The following is a 20,216-nucleotide window of genomic DNA, read 5'->3' on the forward strand; positions in this document are numbered from 1 at the left end:
AACTAAAGCAGATGACTATATGCACTCAAATGTCTACTCTACTGCATACAAACTCCATCTTAAATACAACGATAAACAACGACTCGTGTTACCTCCTTAAATTGATTTTTAACTTTGTTAGCAGTGTAAACTTCAATAATAGAAAAATATATCAATTCAATAAACTAATACACACATGGGTATACAGTTTTATGTTATATGAATGGATGTTAAATAAGCAAAGAGAAGCAGAGTGCTCAGCCCGCCCTTTATAAACCGAAATCTCGTCGCGCGATCAGGAGCAATTCTTTCAGAAAGACACAAATAAGCACTTTACCTGAGTTAGACAGAGAGGAGAATACATCATGTTGAAAGGGGAGCGCGTGACTTGAAATGTGGCAAAACACCGACAAGTTAGTGGATCATTTTTCACAGTTAATCATGGTAAGCCTCATCATGATTAACACTTCCACCGCCGCCACTTCTGACTTCCACTTAGAGTCCGTTAAATCAAGGGACGCCCGGCAAAAGAGAACGCGCAAACTGTGTACACGTTTGAAACCAAAGTTTGCAGGCAGGAAAACGCGTGGGGTGCTGCAATCTGTTCCATTTAGGAAATGGTGGGAGAAAGAATCAAAGAAAGAGAAAATGTTTTCATCAGAGGGAGGAATGAAATGACGTTATGAAAATAGCCCATCCCAAAGAAAGTACTTGAAGGAGCAAGAAAGGCTAACTGTGGTTTCCACTGTCCAGGGGCATCCGATAAGTCCGTGAAATGAACAAAAAAAAAGTTATTTTCCTCCGCTTCTGAAGCTCATATGGTGCGAAACAAAGTGGCAAACGACTTTCTCCCCTCTTCGCCAATGCGCACGCACCGCTCTTCCCTCTCGCGCTGATCCAGTTCTGGCGCAGCAACGTTCTGCGCGCTTCGCCCGCGCGCGTATTCCAAACAATTTTACTGCAACACGCACTGCTAAAGTAGCGATTAGAGCCAGGCTCGCGCGGACATTGCGTCACAGAGAGCGCACATGCATGCATCCATTCATGACAAAGTGTTCGAGGCGTATCGCTTCACGTGAGTTGAGTGGATTAAAAAAATATCACCCCGCGTATAATACTATAAGCAGTGTGTGATAAGGCAAGTTACCTTTACACATAGAAGAAAGCTGTCTCAGGTTAAAATGACTTGTCAATCGTTCACTTAATTTCCTGAAACGCGTCTAATTATTTTGATCAATGCATAGTAGTGCGCGCGATTCTAAATTCACTACAATTAGGCTATGTTCCCTGGTATTGCATATTTTGATGATCAACAACTTTTATAAAGGCACTGCAAGAAAAATAACGCGCCTCACTAACTCTACAAGTAGCTAATTATCAGTCGTAAACACCCACATCAAGGACTCAAACGTGTTCTTTTGGAGTTTTTTTTTAGCTTAAACCTTTGTAGAAATCAGGTTTAACTTTGTTGGAGTGATCACGCGGAGATCAAATAAACTAGGCGTCAACTGACTTAATTTAAAGTGTAAAACCAGGAAGGCTATTAAAACGAAAAGTGTAAACAACACCTGTTATTTCTCTTGAATATGCACTGAAAAAAAGCGTGCACTGTGGTGTGAAATACGGCCAGGGAAAGAGCTGACTATCACACTGCTGAAACCCCGACGCCTTAAAATATTATAACTGTGCAAATAATTAGTCATATCCATAAGTATCATTCTTTAACCTTGAACCTATTCTGAAACTGCCACATATTATTCAATCTCGATCATTAGAATATTATTTTAATCAAGAGAAAGAACACATTTGAGTAGGTAGCACAACATGAACATATCAATATAGCCCTAAACATAAAACAATTATAAAAGTCCGAACTTATTTTACTTAGGCTACTGTAAACAGACAATGTTATTAACCTAAAAACTGAAGTAGAGAGAAAGACGTATACTTCCTGAAAGTACTAGCCTACATAAACTGAAAATATCCCTGCAGAAAGCAAATAGTATATATTTTAGGATTATCATAATTAGTAGTTATTAATACACGCACAAATTAACAGGTAACATAGTAGTGACTAAGATAGCTATTAAGTCTGTTTTTGAATGTCTTCCCTTAAAGGGAAAGTCTTAACCTTACAAAAAAGTACTGTGGTAGTAGCCTACTTTATCAGATGTCATAATATTGTACTTTGATATATAACATAGTAGCCTACTGAAATTCATGTAGTACTGCATATTTGCATTACTTGCAAACATATGGTACCCTACATGCCCCAAAACATGGAAGTACCATAGTACAATGTCTACATAGGCTAGCACTTTTTTGTAAGTGTATCAAACTAAAAGTTACTATTCTGTAAACAACCAACCCGGGTCAAATCAATTTTTGGCACTGTCTAGTGAATCCTGTTTACTTTGTTTTATTTAAAGATTAAGTTTGCTACTGCCACGCGAACATGACAAGTAACTGCAGTTTGTAGCACTTTTTGAAACAATGCCGAACTCCCGGTTGTGACTTCGGCACACTAACCGAGACTTCTGCCGGGGAGGGAGCGCCTCTGTCGGCGTAGATGTCAAATTCATGCCGGCGAGCCTGCGGCCATTTTCTGCTGTGCAAACTCGAATGCTGGGCATCAGCCTCTACTGGCTTTAAACTTCAACTTGGCCTTCGGAGTCCCGTGGTTAACACACGCGCACACACACACACACACACCTTTTTTTCTTCGGCTGTCACAAAACAAATAACTTTCATTAAGGGAGAAAAGCCAAATCGCACGGTAGCTATCTTAACCATTGCGCGTCTCAATAGCGAAAATAACGCGCCAGCATTTTAAGCCTTTCCCACAAAACCTTACGTTTGGCCGAAAACCAACGAGAAAAGGAGTAACCGGCTGGTAAGAGAGGAAGCAGGGGGGAAAACCGAAACACGGCGCCTGTGTGTTGATGATGATCTCATTTGACTTTAAGAGTGCACAACTCGTGATCTCCTTCGTCTTTTGGAGCAAAGACATAATAATGATGAAACTGATTTGTTAACGTACCATTTCGAAGCGAAACTGCCAACCTCCCCCCCAAAAAGTTACAGCTTCGAGGCTTTTGTAGTTCTGCAGTTCAACGCTTGGTCATCTCGTCGGGTGCTTTTATAACTCCGTATCCATTTATCTTCGCAAAGAAGTAATCCGTGCTCTTCGGATGGGAGAAATAAACCCGGACACTGACCAAATACAAAACGTCCCACGCGAAGTCTTCGAGCCTCGTCCGATCCGAAATCCTCGTTATAAGGTACAGAAGGACAAAATAAAGATTTTACAGTAATGCACGGCTTGCTGCAGAGTGCACTGGCTGAAGGTGCTGGCTGTTGTTTTGGTCGTGTATCTTTAATTTACAGTGCTGAATCGTCGGTCTCATAGCTTTGCAGCATTGCACATGCAGCACGCATAGATGTCCTTGTGTATAGAGAGGAATCAATGCCTCGTCTGTTCTTTTGTTTCTTACAACACGAATGGCAACACAGACGGTGTTCTGAGCTCCATACACACATCTTACGGTCCTCGCGGAGAAGGAATTGATGAAATACGGGGGTGGCGTGAGTGTGTGTGTGTGTGTGTGTCAGTGTGTGTGCAGCGGAGCAACTCGCTTAGAAGAACCGCACTTGATGGCGTAGTTTATGTGTGTAGGCTATTTTATATATGGGTCAATGACGTGAAGCTCATTTTTGTACAGTTATTCAGAAATACATAAAAAAGCAATGTATAAAATGACTGCAATACATCGTCAATGCATAAATGATGATCATGTCTTCAATTTCTGTTCAGGTCAAATTGAGTAATTCTAAAAAATCTCTGAAGATGCTTGACCGAAAGAATTTATTACATTTGTAAAGTAAATAAATAAAAAGAAAAAACTTGAAAAAAAATGTTTTGAAAACTAAGTTGCTTATTACTAAATTATGACACTCAAGTGTAGCCTATAGGTTCAAGTAAGCTACTGGTTAAACAAATTGGAAAATTGTATAAACCTTCAAAGTAGCATGGATACACAGAACTTGGTAGCCTACATGTGTTTTAAACTAGATTTTAAAAATATTTCTTCTTTTTTATAACTTTATAACTTATCCTTATTTGTCATTGGCCCATACAGGGATGCAAGGCTTAAACCAGTGATGACAGAACAAACACAAAGTGTTCCAATAACTTCAAAACCTGATTGGAGAGTTGTGCCAACCCTGTGTCCAAGATAAACAATATAGCTCAATAAAAAAAATAAAATAAAATAAAAATCTGTCTCAGTTTGCGTGCATTTTTTTTGTGTGTGTGGACATCTCTTTGAGCGTGTGTGTCTAACTTTACATGAAAAAGAACAAAATAATCAACCTCAGTTTTTTTTTTACTATGAACGAGTTAAATTTGAGCAGGTTCATTACAGCCTTTGTCGTGGGACCGTGTTGTCAGAATCACTTGTTGCTTTTCATCTAGGCTATTTTAAGTCATTAGTGCTCAGTCAACTGAAGTGTCCTTACATGACTCTTACTCCCATCTCAAAGGGTCACAAGACGCCTTGGGCATTCAGAGCATAAATAAACTAAAAGACAAGTAGGCCTATAGGAAGAATTAGTTGTCTTTGTAAGGTACGATTTAGGCTTGCATGCAGAAATGTATACTGAAATGTCATAACAAGGAATAAAGTTTCAGAATAGCTCATTTACAGAAATTGTACTTTAACTACAATGTTTAGTCAAATTTAAATTGAAAATTTAAAAGTAACCCACTGCAGGTCTAAGTAAACTATAAGCTATTATCATTCTTGACTCTGACCGATGAGGAACTCGAGTGGTTAAACTTTTGAGCTGTTGCAGCTTTTTCGAGGAAGATGAAAAGCAAGGCTGAAGCGTCGACAACGTTAAATACACTATTAAATAAGATTTAGCCTGCTATTTGTGTACTGCACAGGTAGGCCGCACTTTCTATGAAAAAGCCCAATAGCGTAAAATCGTGAGTTCATTAAACTTCTATGCCAGCAAAATATTTGCTTGTCCTTCCCCTCAGTTGGTAGGCTTTTTTTTTTTTTTTGAGAAATAGCCTATCTTAGTGGAGATTTAATAAAAATTCTTATATATACAAGATTAATATAAAAATAAAAAGTCGCAGTGGGTCAATATGGAAGTATTGGTCAGTAAATGATCTTTTTATCCTTATTAAAAGAATGAATATGATTTGTAATTAAAAACGGAAAATATTAAAAAGGAAATTGATTCATTTGTTATATTTTGAAAAGCGCGATTTTTTTTTTTTTTTATTTATTTTTTTTTCAAAAAATGTATTAGGGCTATTATTTGCCCTTATTAATATTCTGAAGCATAATTTACTAAAATGAAGAATGAAGCTTCATTTAATTTTCCTATATAGGTTCAAACGTTCAAGCACAGTTAAGTTCAGATAGCCTATGAGAAGAAAAAATATCTGTAATTACATTATTCATAACTTTAACTTAAAGCGTTTATTTATATAATTTAATATTTTAACTCAAATGAAATAGTATGGTATAGCTTGCTGTTACCATAATTATTCTTTCCTAAATAGGCTAAATAAAATACACTTTATTTTACTTTTACTTTATTCCTTAATTAAAAAAAACTTTTAGTCCGCATGGTAAATCTATAAATAAATAAACTTAAATATATATGCTACCTATATAAGCTCTCTTACTTTTTTAACATGTTACTTGTTTTTTTTTTTTAAAGAATCTAAATAAGTTTTGACCTTTTAAAACAAGACTCCAAAATCCACATGTCCTCGTGTATTTGTTGGCAACTTTGAATGCAGTCGCGTATTTTGGATCCTTCTGACTTGTCGCTTCATTCCCCATGCAAACGCTTTCGTTTCACCCACAAAATAACTTTTTCTGCTCCTCTCTATGAAAACAAACAGATTTTGTCTCAAATATTTTCACTTTATTTATAGATCTAAATGACATTTTGGCTTATTGTAAATGTACTGAAAAACATTTCGTGGCTAATCTTCCGATGACTGCGTAAATTACAATCTAGTCTTATATTTACGCATGTACGCAGTGCAGTATATTGTTATGACTACTAGAGCACATACAATTTCAAGTTTATATATGGTCAGAACACACACACAAGGCACATGTACAGGCTTTTAAACAGAGACAAACACATACATCCCACACACAAAATCTGAAAGTTAAAAAAAAGCTTGCTGACATACAAATTGACTATTCATTTTTCACTGTCAAACCTGAAAGCACCTGAAAGACAAAGAACAGGCATTTAACCCAGAGAAGTGTGGAACACTGCATAAAAGAGCACTTGCCACAGCAGGGCAGATACCAGGTTTGCTGAGTAAACTGCCCACAGGTGCAAAATCATCTCTTCAAAGTGAAAGTTTAAAGTTTTAAATAGTTGTGAAAGTGTAATGCTCCTACAACAAGAATGTATAATGAAATGATATTCTAATTTTCTGCAAGAATGGTAATTATTTACTTCTAAACAAGTCTAAATATATAAAAGTACACTAATAAATGCCAGCTGCCAATGTAATTTACTTTTATTGAGATCACAAATGTCAGATTAACCTGTATGAAATAAAGTTTATAATAGTAATGATACGAAATTTGCATTCTCCTCAAAATGGGCGATTCGATCTAAAAATCTAAAAATACACCCATGTATAATATGTGAACTGTGTTGTGGTGTATTGTTGTATACAGGACAGGTATAAAGCTGGCTAGGACACTTGGACAAAGTCAAATGGTAAGGGGAACATTACTAAACAGTTCATTAGAGAAACACCAAGTGATAAAAGGACTCAACGCCTTCTCTTTCCTCTATTTGTATCAGGAGAAATCATAAAGTAAACATTCAAAAATTCCACAGCTAAATGAACTGCACAGGTTTGTTTTGTTAATATGTGAGAGTTGACAGATCATATGTTATCTAAACCATCTTATAAAATGTTTGGTGGAAACGTGTTTGGTCTGTTTTTAGCCTCTTAACTCATCCAAGCACGTAAGAACATAATCTCTAAAAAAAAACAGCCTGCGGGTAAGTAATCGTTCTGACACATAAAAGGGGACATCCTTAAGAGGGCAGACCAAAAACGGTTGTGATACTGTTTTGTGGAAAGCGTTCCAAAGATCATAGACAGAGGTTTACCAAAATTATATTTAGCTAATCCTTATTATTGTGATTGATCCTGATTCTGTAAGGTGGATTTATGGTATCTATCTATACAGACAAGTCATATATAATTTATCTGTGAAATAGCCTATGCAAGAAATTATAAATGGCTCCTTTTTATTTAAAAAAAGAAACTGTGATATCATTTTGGCTATGTATGTAGAGCTGGAACAGTTGGTTCAGGCAATATTACAGATGAGATTTCTAGTGTACAAAAGACTGTACAGTGAGTACTAGGTATCAATTACTGTCTTTATCAAGTGTTCAGTGAATAAAACAGTGTCATACTCCTACTAGTGGTGAGATGGAAATACTGCAGTGTACCATAAATAAAGTGTGGATCTGTTGAAGCCTAAAGATGCATCTCAACTACAATACTTACAATGGTCTTATTTCTTTTTAAAGTAATACCAGTGTAAAATACATCTAATGGCTGGTTAATTTCCTATTTAACTGCTGTTAGGTGCCTTGCAGATCTAGCATGTCATATTATATATTTTTATTCTCTTCCCCCTCTTCAAATGGCATCATAGTTGCAGTAAAGACTCTTAGCACATGTGGACTTTGCCTTGTTGTGGCTGTTTCTATGTCATGAAATCACATGTGGATGTAATGCATGATTGGCCTGCTCCACAGAGACGCATATATACTGCCCAAGGCAAATCCGAGTCTCCAATTCAGCTTCACTTTTCCAAACTACTGCAAACGGAGAGGGGGAGGGGAAAGCGTCTGGAAACTCTCTCTCAAGACACAGATCCAAGGCATGCAATCCACTGCCAAGACTTTGCACCTTCTTCTCAAAGAGGAACAACTTTTCTTTCACTGCTCTTGCCATCTGAATGCTTACTAAGTGCAAATTGTGCATAATTTTCCCATTTTGGATCATTTGTGGTATATTACAGTCACCTTCAGGCGTAAGCCAAGCAATTCTATAAAAAACAAGTGGTTCAAATCAAGTCAGCCTCACTCTCAGTGCACATTTTAATAAATGGTACGTTTTCAGGGTGCAAATGAGGGGAGTAAAACATGTTAATGGAGTATTATAAGTATGTATTCTTTTTACACATAGCCCATATATATTTAAACAATATTTCAGGAGCCTATATTTAGTTTGCTAAATAAGTGCTCGCAAACAGATATCGTGAGGAGAAGCCATAGCAACAGTTTATTAAAGTGGAAATGAAGCAGTCAGTCAAATTAACATTATTTAGTAAATGGATTTCCACTCTAATTTTTGTTATAGCTTTTGTGGCTACGGCACCGCCATCTTGCTGTACTAAAACATTCAACGTCACAAGGGGTTGGTTGGCTCCATTGGATTAATGAAGACTACTAAAAAAATTAAATTAATGAAGATTAATATAGTTTCGATTCTAGTCTTTGATTTTTCTGCTTAGTTACTGTAATCGTGACTTGTAGGCCAAAACCCGGAAAGGAGTTAGCATTTTAGCACTTCCGGTTTCATCGTCCCCCAAGCCAGTGGGTTTTTTGAATGGGTTTTTGGTTAAATGGCTGAAATAAGGTCTGTTGTGAACACAATGCATCCATAAAAAAAAGTAATCCATACGACTCCAGGGGGGGTAATAAAGGCCTTCTAAAGCAAAGCGATGCGTTTTTGTAAGAATAATATCCATATTTAAAACTTAAATTCAAATAACTAGCTTCTGGACTTGCACCAAATGAGTAATCCTCTGACGCGATATATGACGCAGGATGTATGGGTATTGTAAGCTTAGACGTCTCTCGTGGTTCAAACAAATAGGGCTGTGCAACAAATTTAAGGTCCTCTTCTCTTATATCGAAAATTCTCTTTAAAAATGATTGTTGTAGACTTATAATCCGTGACTGGTGATTTGTTTTGCTCTATCCTCTGTGCCTCTGTGTTCGTCATTACGTTGTGCGTCAGGACAAAGGATACTCTTCCGCCGCAAATCGACTTGCGCATTCTGCGTATGGTCGTTCACCGGAAGCTAGTTATTTTAATTTATAAAGTTTTAAATTAAATATTTAAATAAATTTTTCTTATAAAAACGCATCGCTTCACTTCAAAGGGCCTTTATTAACCCACTGGAGTCGCATGGATTACTTTTTTTATGGATAGATGCATTATTTTTTACTTCAAAACGTAGCCCCCAATTCACAACCATTATAAACCTTGGATGACTAAGGATATTTTTTTAAATGTATCTCTGAATGTGTTTGTCTGACGGAAGATAGTCACATTCACATAGGATGGCTTGAGGGTGAGTAAATCATGGGATAATTTTCATTTTTGGGTGAACTATTCCTTTAATTTGTGAAAATTATCTTGATGGACAAAACGTACAAGTAGCCTATCATAAACTTTTGTTGATCACAGAGCTTATTTTTTGCGATAATCCAAAAGCCTATGGAAAATCCTATTGGGTTTTTGTCGAGGGAACCAAGGTGATGCTAACTTCCGAGTTGGCCTACAAATTTACGTCATCCCTGGACCACTGTATCTGTCACCCAGTAGCTGACCAATAGAGTGCTCCAGTGCTATTTGCAAAGCAATCCCGAGCTTCTCTTACCTGCAGAAGAATACCATGAAGAATGTGAATATTTAAATTAAAGGCAAAAACAAAACCAAAGGTAAGCAGGTATCGGTATTCATTTCAGCATCAGTAGCAGAGGGCTACTGGTAGTCCCACCCCAGAATGAAACGTGGCATGACGTAGCTTCACATTCTCCATAGGATCAGTATTGGACAGTAAATTGACAAAATGTAAGTATCATCATTATTTGCACACATATATCACAAAAATCTTTATCTTAGTGATTTTTTAAAACATAAAACATAAATACAACCTGAAAGTGCGAGACAAGTTGGCTTAAAACAGAAGTTGCGATAGAATTTTCTTCCCTATTGTGACGTATATTTTGGGTGTAATGGCTTCTCAAACAAGACAAAATGTAGGGCAGGACTTGATTTTGTCTATCAGGAACTGATTGGATCGTTAGTGTTTGCTATTATTGTGATGTCATGCAAGTGACAGGTTGTCCCGCCCTCGCGCCAGTGCAATAAATACTGCAATAATCCATAAAAACAAGAATTATCCATTTTGTTTTCATGGTGACTTAAAGGGTTAGTTCACCCAAAAATGAAAATAATGTAATTTATTACTCACCCTCATGTCGTTCCACACCTGTAAGATCTTCGTTCATCTTCCGAACACAAATTAAGATATTGTTGATGAAATCTGATGGCTCAGTGAGGCCTCTATTGAGAGTAAAGCCATTGAAACTCTCAAGGCCCATAAAGGTACTAAAAACATATTTGAAACAGTTCATGTGAGTTCAGTGGTTCTATCTTAATATTATAAAGCGACAAGAAAACAAAAAAGTGAATTTTCAACAATATATAGTGATGGGCCGATTTCAAAACAATGCTTTAGAGCTTTACGAATTGAATCAAAGTCACATGATTTCAGCAGTTTAGCCATTTGATAGGAGATCCGAATCACTAATTCAAAACAAAAGATTCATAAAGTTCAGAAGCTTCATGAAGCAGCGTTTTGAAATCGGTCCATCACTAGATATTGATGAAAAGTCATTATTTTGTTTTTGCGCACAAAAAGTATTATTGTCGCTTTATAATATTAAGATAGAACAACTGAACTCACATTAACTGTTTCAAATAAGTTTTTAGTACCTTTATGGATCTTGAGAGTTTCAATGGCTTTGCTCTCAATAGAGGCCTCACTGAGCCATCGGATTTCATCAACAATATCTTAATTTGTGTTCCGAAGATGAACAAAGGTCTTACGGGTGTAGAACGACATGAGGGTGAGTAATTAATGGCATTATTTTCATTTTTGGGTGAACTAACCCTTCAAAATGATTGAGACCCCATGAAAAGCATTGAAATTTCTGCAAACTGTGCAGTTTGTGTGTTTTTATTTGTATTTTGTCCAGCATTACACTGTATGCAGAGCTCAAATTGTAAAATTTAAAGGGGGATGGTGTGATCGGGTGGGGTAGTACACAATGATTACTACAGGTTGTGCAATTCCGTTCACACTAGATTTTATAAAGTGCTACTGTTGAGAATGAGAAAGCAGCCAATGTGTAGATAATCAGTTTACTCATTTTACAGCAAAGCCCAACATGCAATATGCACAACAAAAGTAATCAATGGTGTACACAAAGCTGATAGCAAAACCTCCAGCCTTAATTGACAGAGCTAACACATGGATCTATAATACAGTAGATGCTACCATGATGACATGATTCATGATTCATGGAGCAGCCATGAACAAGACAGTCTGATGCTGAGAAAAGAGCTTTGCTCAGCATCAAATATCCACCATTTGCATAATGCTAGAAATTAATCACCAAATCCTCTGCGGGACTCCACTAATGGCTATTAGAAAATGATTACACCGCAGTAATTTGCTAGTGATTATGCTGTGATAAGCTAATGACCCGGCACCCTGCAGCAGAGTCCAAGAACTCTAATTACATGCAGATTAGTTAGCACATGTCAAGACCTTAAGACAAGTGCACATATTCTACATATTCTACAGCAAAGCAGCTATCACTAATGATCTCTTCATTAACTGAATGATTTATATTACATTTAGAAGAGATTAGCTGCTGATATTTGAGTCATGAAACTAGCTTGGTATGAATAAAATTGACAACTATAGGAATTAAAATCAACCTTTTTCATGTTTTCCTTTTCATAGCTGAGGGCCCCTTACTGGATAAAGAGATGGAGCAGGGACCTCCTGCTACATATTGTATGAAACTGAGGGTTTCTTTTTAAGCATGGCCTATAATAGCATGTGTATAGTAGCCTAGCCTATCATATTATGCTTTTGCATACTTTGTTAAGATGCTTAAAGTGTTAGTTCAGCCAAAAATGACCCTCATCCTCACCCTCATGTCGTTCCAAACCCGTAAGATATTCGTTCATCTTCAAAACACAAATGAAAATCTTTTTAATGAAATCTGAGAGCTTTCTGTCTCTCCACTGACAGCCTACACAACTACATTTCAAGCCCCAGAAAGATAGTAAAGACATCATTAAAGTAATCCAAGTGACTCCAGCGGTTTAATCTCAATTTTATGAAGTAACACGAGTGCTTTGTTTGCACAAATAATAATAATAATAATTTACCACTTTGTTTAAAAATGATTAATCTCCAATGCACGTTCACGCAATGTCTGCTCTCTTGTCAACACAACACGCATGCGTGGTGCTCTTGTAAACACACGCACGTCTTATTATAGAGTACCTCAGGGATGACGTGTTTTTGTAGGCAAAACCCGGAAGTGAGTTAGCATTTTAGGACTTCTGGTTCCATCGCCCCGAAGTCAATAGGTTTTTTGAATGGGTTTTTGCCAAATCGCCTGAAATAAGGTCTGTGGTTAACAAAGCCTCTAAATATTTTCACGTTTTGATCGATGACATGAATGGTCTATGGGAAAAATGCATAGGCTTTCGATCGAGGGAACCCGTGCGTCGCTAACTTACGGGTTGGCCTACAAAAACACGTCATCCCTGAGGTACTCTATTGGGAGTGGGAGATATGAGGGTCCGTGGCTCTACCATTGTAAAGAGTGCAACCGATATATTGGGTCACGTGTGCCTTGATAACCAATCGCATTGACAACCCTTGACGTCATTGAATTTCGTTCAGAGTTGTATGACAGCCAATCACTGTTTGCGGATACCATAGAAATGAATTAGAAGTGCCATAAACTGAATCATACCTGTCAATCAATTGTCAGTGAATTCTCTTATAAAACAGCATTTTTCAGTGTAAACTCGAAAAACAAATGGTTAAGAGCAAACATGGTGAAGATTTATTAAATGATAAGCTATTTCCTCACCACAGCGTTTTTTCCAGCGTTTTCTCCTTCCCTACATACCCCAGCGTTTACGTGAAGAACGAAAGTCTTACAGGTTTGGAATGACATGAGGGTGATTAATGACAGAATTTTCATTTTTAGGTGAATTAACACTTTAAAGTGCAAACTTAAAGCCATTAAAATAATCATTATAATAATCATTTAATTGTACATTATATTTTCATTAATTTTTAATAATAGGATACATTTTAAAGGGTTAGTTCATGCAAAAATGAAAACAATGTCATTTATTACTCATCCTCATGTCGTTCCACATCCATAAGACCTTCGTTAATCTTTGGAACACAAATTATGATATTTTTGTTGAAATCCGATGGCTCAGTGAGGCCTGCATAGCCAGCAATGACATTTCCTCTCTCAAGATCCATTAATGTACTAAAAACATATTTAAATCAGTTCATGTGAGTACAGTGGTTCAATATTAATATTATAAAGCAACGAGAATATTTTTGGTGCGCCAAAAAAAACAAAATAACGACTTATATAGTGATGGGCCGATTTCAAAACACTGCTTCATTAAGCTTCGGAGCGTTATGAATCTTTTGTGTCGAATCATGATTGGGATCTCGTGTCAAACCACCAAACTGCTGAAATCACGTGAATTTGGCGCTCCAAACCGCTGATTCGACACAAAAGATTCATAACACTCCGAAGCTTCATGAAGCAGTGTTTTGAAATCGGCCATCACTATATAAGTCGTTATTTTGTTTTGAACTGATTTAAATATGTTTTAGTACATTAATGGATCTTGAGAGAGGAAATGTCATTGCTGGCTATGGAGGTCTCACTGAGCCATCAAATTTCAACAAAAATATCTTAATTTGCGTTCCGAAGATTAACGAAGGTCTTACAGGTGTGGAAGGGCATGAAGGTGAGTAATAAATGACATTATTTTCATTTTTGGGTGAACTAACTCTTTAACAATACATTGTAATGTAATGATGTCAAAATGAAACATTTAGCTAATCTATAGCTTTGGGTGCAGTGATCTTAAAGGGTTAGTTCACCCCAAAATGAATATCATTAATTACTCACCCTCGTGTCATTCTAGAATTTTGTTCATCTTCGGAACACAAATAAAGATCGTTTTGATAAAATCATACAGCATTCTGTCCCTTCATAGACTGCCTTTGCAACTTGATCTTTAACGCTTCGAAAAGTTCATAAAGAGATCAGAAAACTAATCCATATGAATCGAGCGGTTTAGTCCAAATTTTCTGAAGAGACTCAATCGCTTTTTATGATGAACAGATTTAATTTAGGCTTTTACTCACATATAAACCTTGATCAGTGAACATAAGCAGAAGCTCAACCGAAAATGAATGACGTACAAGAAAACAAACCTCTTCCGGAAGCTCAAACGTGCTGCGTAACCAATGAGGTTCATTCTCGTGTGTTACGCAGGTCTGAGCTTCCAGAAGAGGTTCTGTTCATCATAAAAAGCGATCGAGTCTCTTCAGAAAATTTGGACTAAACCGTTGGAGTTTTCTGATCTCTTTATGAACTTTTTGAAGCGTCAAATATCAAGTTGCAAAGGCAGTCTATGAAGGGACAAAATGCTGTCAGATTTCATCAAAAAGATCTTCATTTGTGTTCCGAAGATGAACGAAAGTCTTACGGGTTTGGAACAACATGAGGGTGAGTAATTGATGACAGAATTTTCATTTTGGGGTTTGTGCGTTGGAGATTAAAATTTTGTAAATAAAGTGGTAAATTATGCATTTGTTTTGTTTTGTTTTGCGGAAACAAAGTAGCCTACTCACATCACTTCTTAAAATTTTGGTTAAACCACTTGGGTCACATGGATTATTTATATAATGTCTTTACTATCTTTCTGGGGTTTTAAAATGGTATTGCGTAGGCTGTCAATGGAGGGACAGAAAACTCTCAGATTTCATTAAAAATATCTTCATTTGTGTTCTGAAGATGAACGAAAGTCTTACGGGTTTGGAACAACATGACATGAGGGTGAGTAACGCATATGAACTAACCCTTTAAAAGGGATAGTTCACTCAAATATATTGTCATGATTTACTCAACCTTGTGTCGTTCCAAACTTGTATGAAGTTCCTGAAGAACTGTTTTTTTGTCCATACAATGAAAGTCAGTATGGTCCAATGTTGTCTTTATTGTTTTATTTTTATTGTATATAGGGGGGGAAAAAATACTTTTTTTAATTCTTCATTTGTGTTACAAAAAATGTGTTTGGAATGACACAAAGGATGAGTAAATGATGACAGAATTTTAATTTTGGGTCAACAACATTGCATTAAGCATATTTAACATGTCTAACTGGTTACAAACATCTCCTTTAAAGATTATACACTAGTATGCGGAGGGGAGCTTATGCACAAAACCCTCTGGAAAACTACGCAGATGTTGTGATAGCATCGCAAGCTAAAAATGCGCTAAAAGATTCACTTTTGAAATGAGCTATTTGACTTAAAAAATACATAAAGAGAAGAAAACTCTAGTCCTGATTGGCCGTCTGAGTTCAAGTTCATAGCAGCTACTCAATTCTAATAAAATGTAAATTGTTATTATGACCTAACAGCTTTACGTCACACAAACATTCTGTTCAATTGTGGTTAAGGTTCAATCATGGAAAACATAAAAAAAGAAAGCAATATGAGATGTTTGACCCTTTACAGATGTGTATCTGTGGTGTTGTGCTTTATCCCAACTATATGAATCATTTTCATGTGCTTTGTATTTCAGTTTTGGACACACCTCAAAGCTTAATTCCATTTTCCAACACAGATAAACAATGTTACATGCCGCATGTTTACAGAACTACAAAGATGATGCATGAGGTTTGGCTTGAAGCTGCAGTGTTTAGGGTTGGGACTCTGTCCAGTTACTGGGTGCCTTGGATGGAGTAGATTGGTTGGATTTGTTATGAATAAAACAAAAGAATAATGTGTGACAACCCCAAATCAAAAATTATGGAAAGTACCTGTAGTGCAGTCATAGAGTATTAATTCTACACAGAATAAAATAATAAATATGGGTGAAAAGTAATACATGGGTAAAATCAAACATTAATTACAATGACATTTCACCTTTAACTAATTAATTATTTAAATTAACCTAAGACTGGTTATTTAAGTAAAACGCATATTTCCCCATTCTCTGAAATCTGGAGAAATAGCTAACATAACGACACCAGACGAACCAAAAAGCAACACTTTGTCTCCCCCTTGTGGTGACATGTAATATTTCAGCCTAAACAGAATAATATACATATGCACCATTTGACAAAGAATGACTAATATGATTTCTTTTCTTCTTCTTTTTTTATTAAGATGTTCTCATAAATGTGTTGTAACAAATGAGTTGATCAGATAAATATGTTGTATTTAAGAACCCTACAAATGGTTAGGGCTTTAACAACCATATAAATACATGTGTCGCCTAGTATTCATATTAGTGGTATGGATTTTTCAGAGGTTGATTCTTAAACCTCATGTACTGTACAGTTCAAAGTATCTAAATATTATGAACTGCATGTTGAATCAAGTAGATAGTGTGGGTACTAAAGCAAAGCATTGAAAGGGATGACCAAAAGGCTGAGAGAGTAAACACAACATCCCATGCAGCTGAAGATCCCCTCTCACAGATGGTGTCAGGATTATACAACTGGCATGCAAAATGCAAAACAAAATATTTTCCTTTTTTAAGGTGGTGGATTATCCGGGGCCAAAAGATTGCTTTTCAGTGCCTCTGCTCTGCAGTTCATTAAGAGATGAGCACTAACGCTTTAAGATCCACTTGGCATGACAGGAAATGTTTAATTGTGAGGCATTAAGACTTCATTTAGTTGCAATACAGTTGCAGCAGTTACAGTTCTACTCATAAATTTACATACCCCTTGCAGAATGTGCATTAAGACCTGGAATTAGATGGTAAATTGTAATTTGTCTTTGGGGGAAACGTAAATATCTTATGTAGCTTCTGAAAGGCAGTGCTAAATGAAAAAATAGGAAAGAAAAATCTTGCCTCCTTGAGCATCAGTAAATGTTTTCACCTTGTGTAATATTTGTATATGAGTCGCTCAGTTGTTCTCAGTGTGAGAAGATGGATCTCAAAGTCATACAGTCACTAAAGGGTTTAAATATGCAGAAGATGCTAGAAAACCAAAGAATGTGAAGAACATGGAGGATTTTTCTGAAGAAAAGCACTGTTAACTGGTTCACATGTGTAAATTCAGTTATTTTGTTCTGTGGATTATATGTAAACACTTTTCATCACTTAACAGATGCTATTCTATTTTTTTATGATCCTCTTATTTTGTTAATATTCTCTTGTATATTCTGCATGGGGTATGTAAACTTATGAGCAGAACTGAGCTGTCAAAATTAATAGGATAGACCAGCAATTAAAATTCTGTTTTCATTTACTCACACTCATATCATTCTAAACCTCTATGTCTTGCATGCACAAACATATTAGCATATTCAAATCATACAAATGAGAACTGAGAGCTACAGTGGAGAGGAAGATGATTCATGAATAATGACTTTTTGTAATTTGTAGAGCTTGACAGCTCCTTTGATTTTTTTCCTTCTCTTTAACAAGTCAATAATATGGTTTTGGAACAACATGAGGGTGAGTAAATTATACATTTAAAAGGTTAGTTCACCCAAAAATGAAAATTCTGTCATTAATTACTCACTCTCATGTCGTTCCAAACCTGTAAGACCTTCGTTCATATTCAGAACACAAATTAAGATTTTTTTTTTGATGAAATCCGAGAGCTCTCTGACCCCTCTATAGGCCACTTTCTAGTAAAAACATTGTTAAATAGTCCATGTGACTACAGTGGTTCAACCTTAATTTTATGAAGCGATGAGAATACTTTTTGTGCGCAAAAGCAAAACAAAAATAACGACTTTATTCAACAATTTCTTCTCTTCCTTGTCAGTCTGTTACACTGTTGATGTTGTACACACAGCGCAGTGCTTCCAGGTTCTATGTCAAAATGCAAAATCAGTATTGGCCGACGCTGTACACATAAGCAGCATGACCAATAATGAGTCGGCCAATAATTAATCGCCGTTCTGACGTAAAGCCCGGAAGTGCTGCACTGTGTTTACTACGTCAACAGCGTAGGAGAATGACAGGGAATAGAAGAAATTGTTGAATAAAGTAGTTATTTTTGTTTTGATTTTGCACACAAAAAGTATTCTTGTCGCTTCATAACATTAAGGTTGAACCACTGCAGTCATGTCGACTATTTTCACAATGTCTTTACTACCTTTTTGCGCCTTGAAAGTGTCGGTTAAATTGCTGTCTATGGATGGGTCAGAGAGCTCTGGGATTTCATTAAAATTATCTTAATTTGTGTTCCGAAGATGAACGAAGGTCTTACGAGTTTGGAACGACATGAGGGTGAGTAATTCATGACAGAATTTTCATTTTTGGGTGAACCCTTTAATTTTGGCTGAGCTATTTCTTTAATTGTAATAAAATTGTTAGGTGCAACGTTTACCTGTAGTCAATAATAGCAATAAGAAAGGTAAAAGTATCATGATATTTCCTTGTTTTTTGACAAGGAAATATCATGGTATTCTGTGAAGTAATTTGGACTATGGTGTAAATACAGTGGTATATGAATATTGCAATCATTCATTGTCATAGTATAAATTGAAGTACCATGGTATTAGCATCTGATACAACCATTGTACATCCACAGTAATACTGGTTCATCTACACCTGTACACCCAAAGTCACAGATCACATGATCCCAAATACGGTAAATGGCTAAAGAATCGTGTAAATGCCCGGGGGATACACCCTCCCACCTCAGTCCGGGCGGCTCAGCCGGTACTGACTGGCTGCATCTGTGAGGGCTGTTAGTGCGTCTCCTCAATGACCATTCTCTCTAATTTTAGCCTCTCTGCTCTCTCTACTGCTGGGAATGATTCATGTCAGTTTCCAGACGTCTGAAGTCACGGGCTGGAACCACAACCCCCGTGCTGTCCCACTCTCATGCTGTAGAAAATCACTACGGGGGAAAGATTCATGGGCTCTGGTACAAATTTTGCCATCCTCTCTGTTTTGAGTTACCATCAAACTCTGCTGTTTAATGGGGTTTGGCGGTACAACACTGAGGCGTACTTCCTGTTAAGTCTAAAGTGTTACGCATGCTGGTATTCGCAATTCGTGCCATGCTGATGTAAGCCTGACCACGTGTGTCACTACATCGTCACAATTGTGGACGTCAAGCATGGCAGCAAAAACAGGTTCTGCTCAACAAGTTGAGTATTTAAATGATTTTATCCTTTTCTACAACTTTGCTGGTTATCAACAAAGCACTTGAGCCAGTAAATAACAAAAAGTAAATGGATTTTTCTAATTCTTAAGGGGGTAATTCACCTAAATGATGAAAAATCATTTAGTAAAATTCAAGTTGTTACAAACATTTTTGTCCATACAATTAAAGGGTTAGTTCACCAAAAAATGTCATTTATTACTCACCCTCATGTCGTTCACCCGTAAGACCTTCATTCATCTTCCGAACACAAATTAAGATATTTTTGATGGAATCCGATGGCTCAGTGAGGCCTGCATTGCCAGCAATGTCACCAAACTTCTCAAGATCCATAAAGGTACTCAAAACATGTTTAAAACAGTTCATGTGAGTACAGTGGTTCTACTTTAATATTATAAAGCGATGATAATACTTTTTGTGTGCCAAAAAAACAAAATAATGACTTTTCAACAATATCTAGTGATGGCTGATTTCAAAACACTGCTTTGAAGCTTCACAAATCTTTTGTTTCGAATCAGCTGTTCGGAGCAGCAACAGTTTGGCAGTTTGATATGCGATCCGAATCACTGATTCGAAACAAAAGATTCGTAAAGCTTCGAAGCAGTGTTTTGAAATCGGCCATCACTAGATATTGTTGAAAAGTCATTATTTTTTTACATTTTTTTTGGCGCACAAAAAGTATTCTCGTCGCTTTATAATATTAAGGTTGAACCACTGAACTCACATGAACTGTTTTAAATACGTTTTGAGTACCTTTCTGGATCTTGAGAGGTTCGGTGACATAGCTGGCAATAGAGGCCTCACTGAGCCATCGGATTTCATCAAAAATATCTTAATTTGTGTTCTGAAGATGAACGAAGGTCTTACG

At 36.6% G+C, this 20,216-nt stretch overlaps 1 protein-coding gene across 6 annotated transcripts in view; it reads right to left on the reverse strand.

Moving 5' to 3' along the window:
* The window catches only part of nfic (nuclear factor I/C), a 128,486-nt gene that overhangs the window by 105,020 nt on the left and 3,250 nt on the right, over nt 1-20,216 (reverse strand). Inside the window, exon 1 of one of the 6 annotated variants that reach the window (XM_051904613.1) lies at nt 3,020-4,123. The exons of 4 other annotated variants lie outside the window; for them this stretch is intronic. In XM_051904613.1, coding sequence (XP_051760573.1) covers nt 3,020-3,022 — 3 coding nt within the window. In that variant the 5' untranslated portion in view covers nt 3,023-4,123. Of the gene's footprint in view, nt 1-316; nt 1,061-3,019; nt 4,124-20,216 lie in introns of those variants that run through there. One more of the 6 variants, XM_051904612.1, reaches the window with a different exon arrangement.

Source organism: Ctenopharyngodon idella, chromosome 8, assembly GCF_019924925.1.
Source record: "Ctenopharyngodon idella isolate HZGC_01 chromosome 8, HZGC01, whole genome shotgun sequence".
NCBI lineage: Eukaryota > Metazoa > Chordata > Actinopteri > Cypriniformes > Xenocyprididae > Ctenopharyngodon > Ctenopharyngodon idella.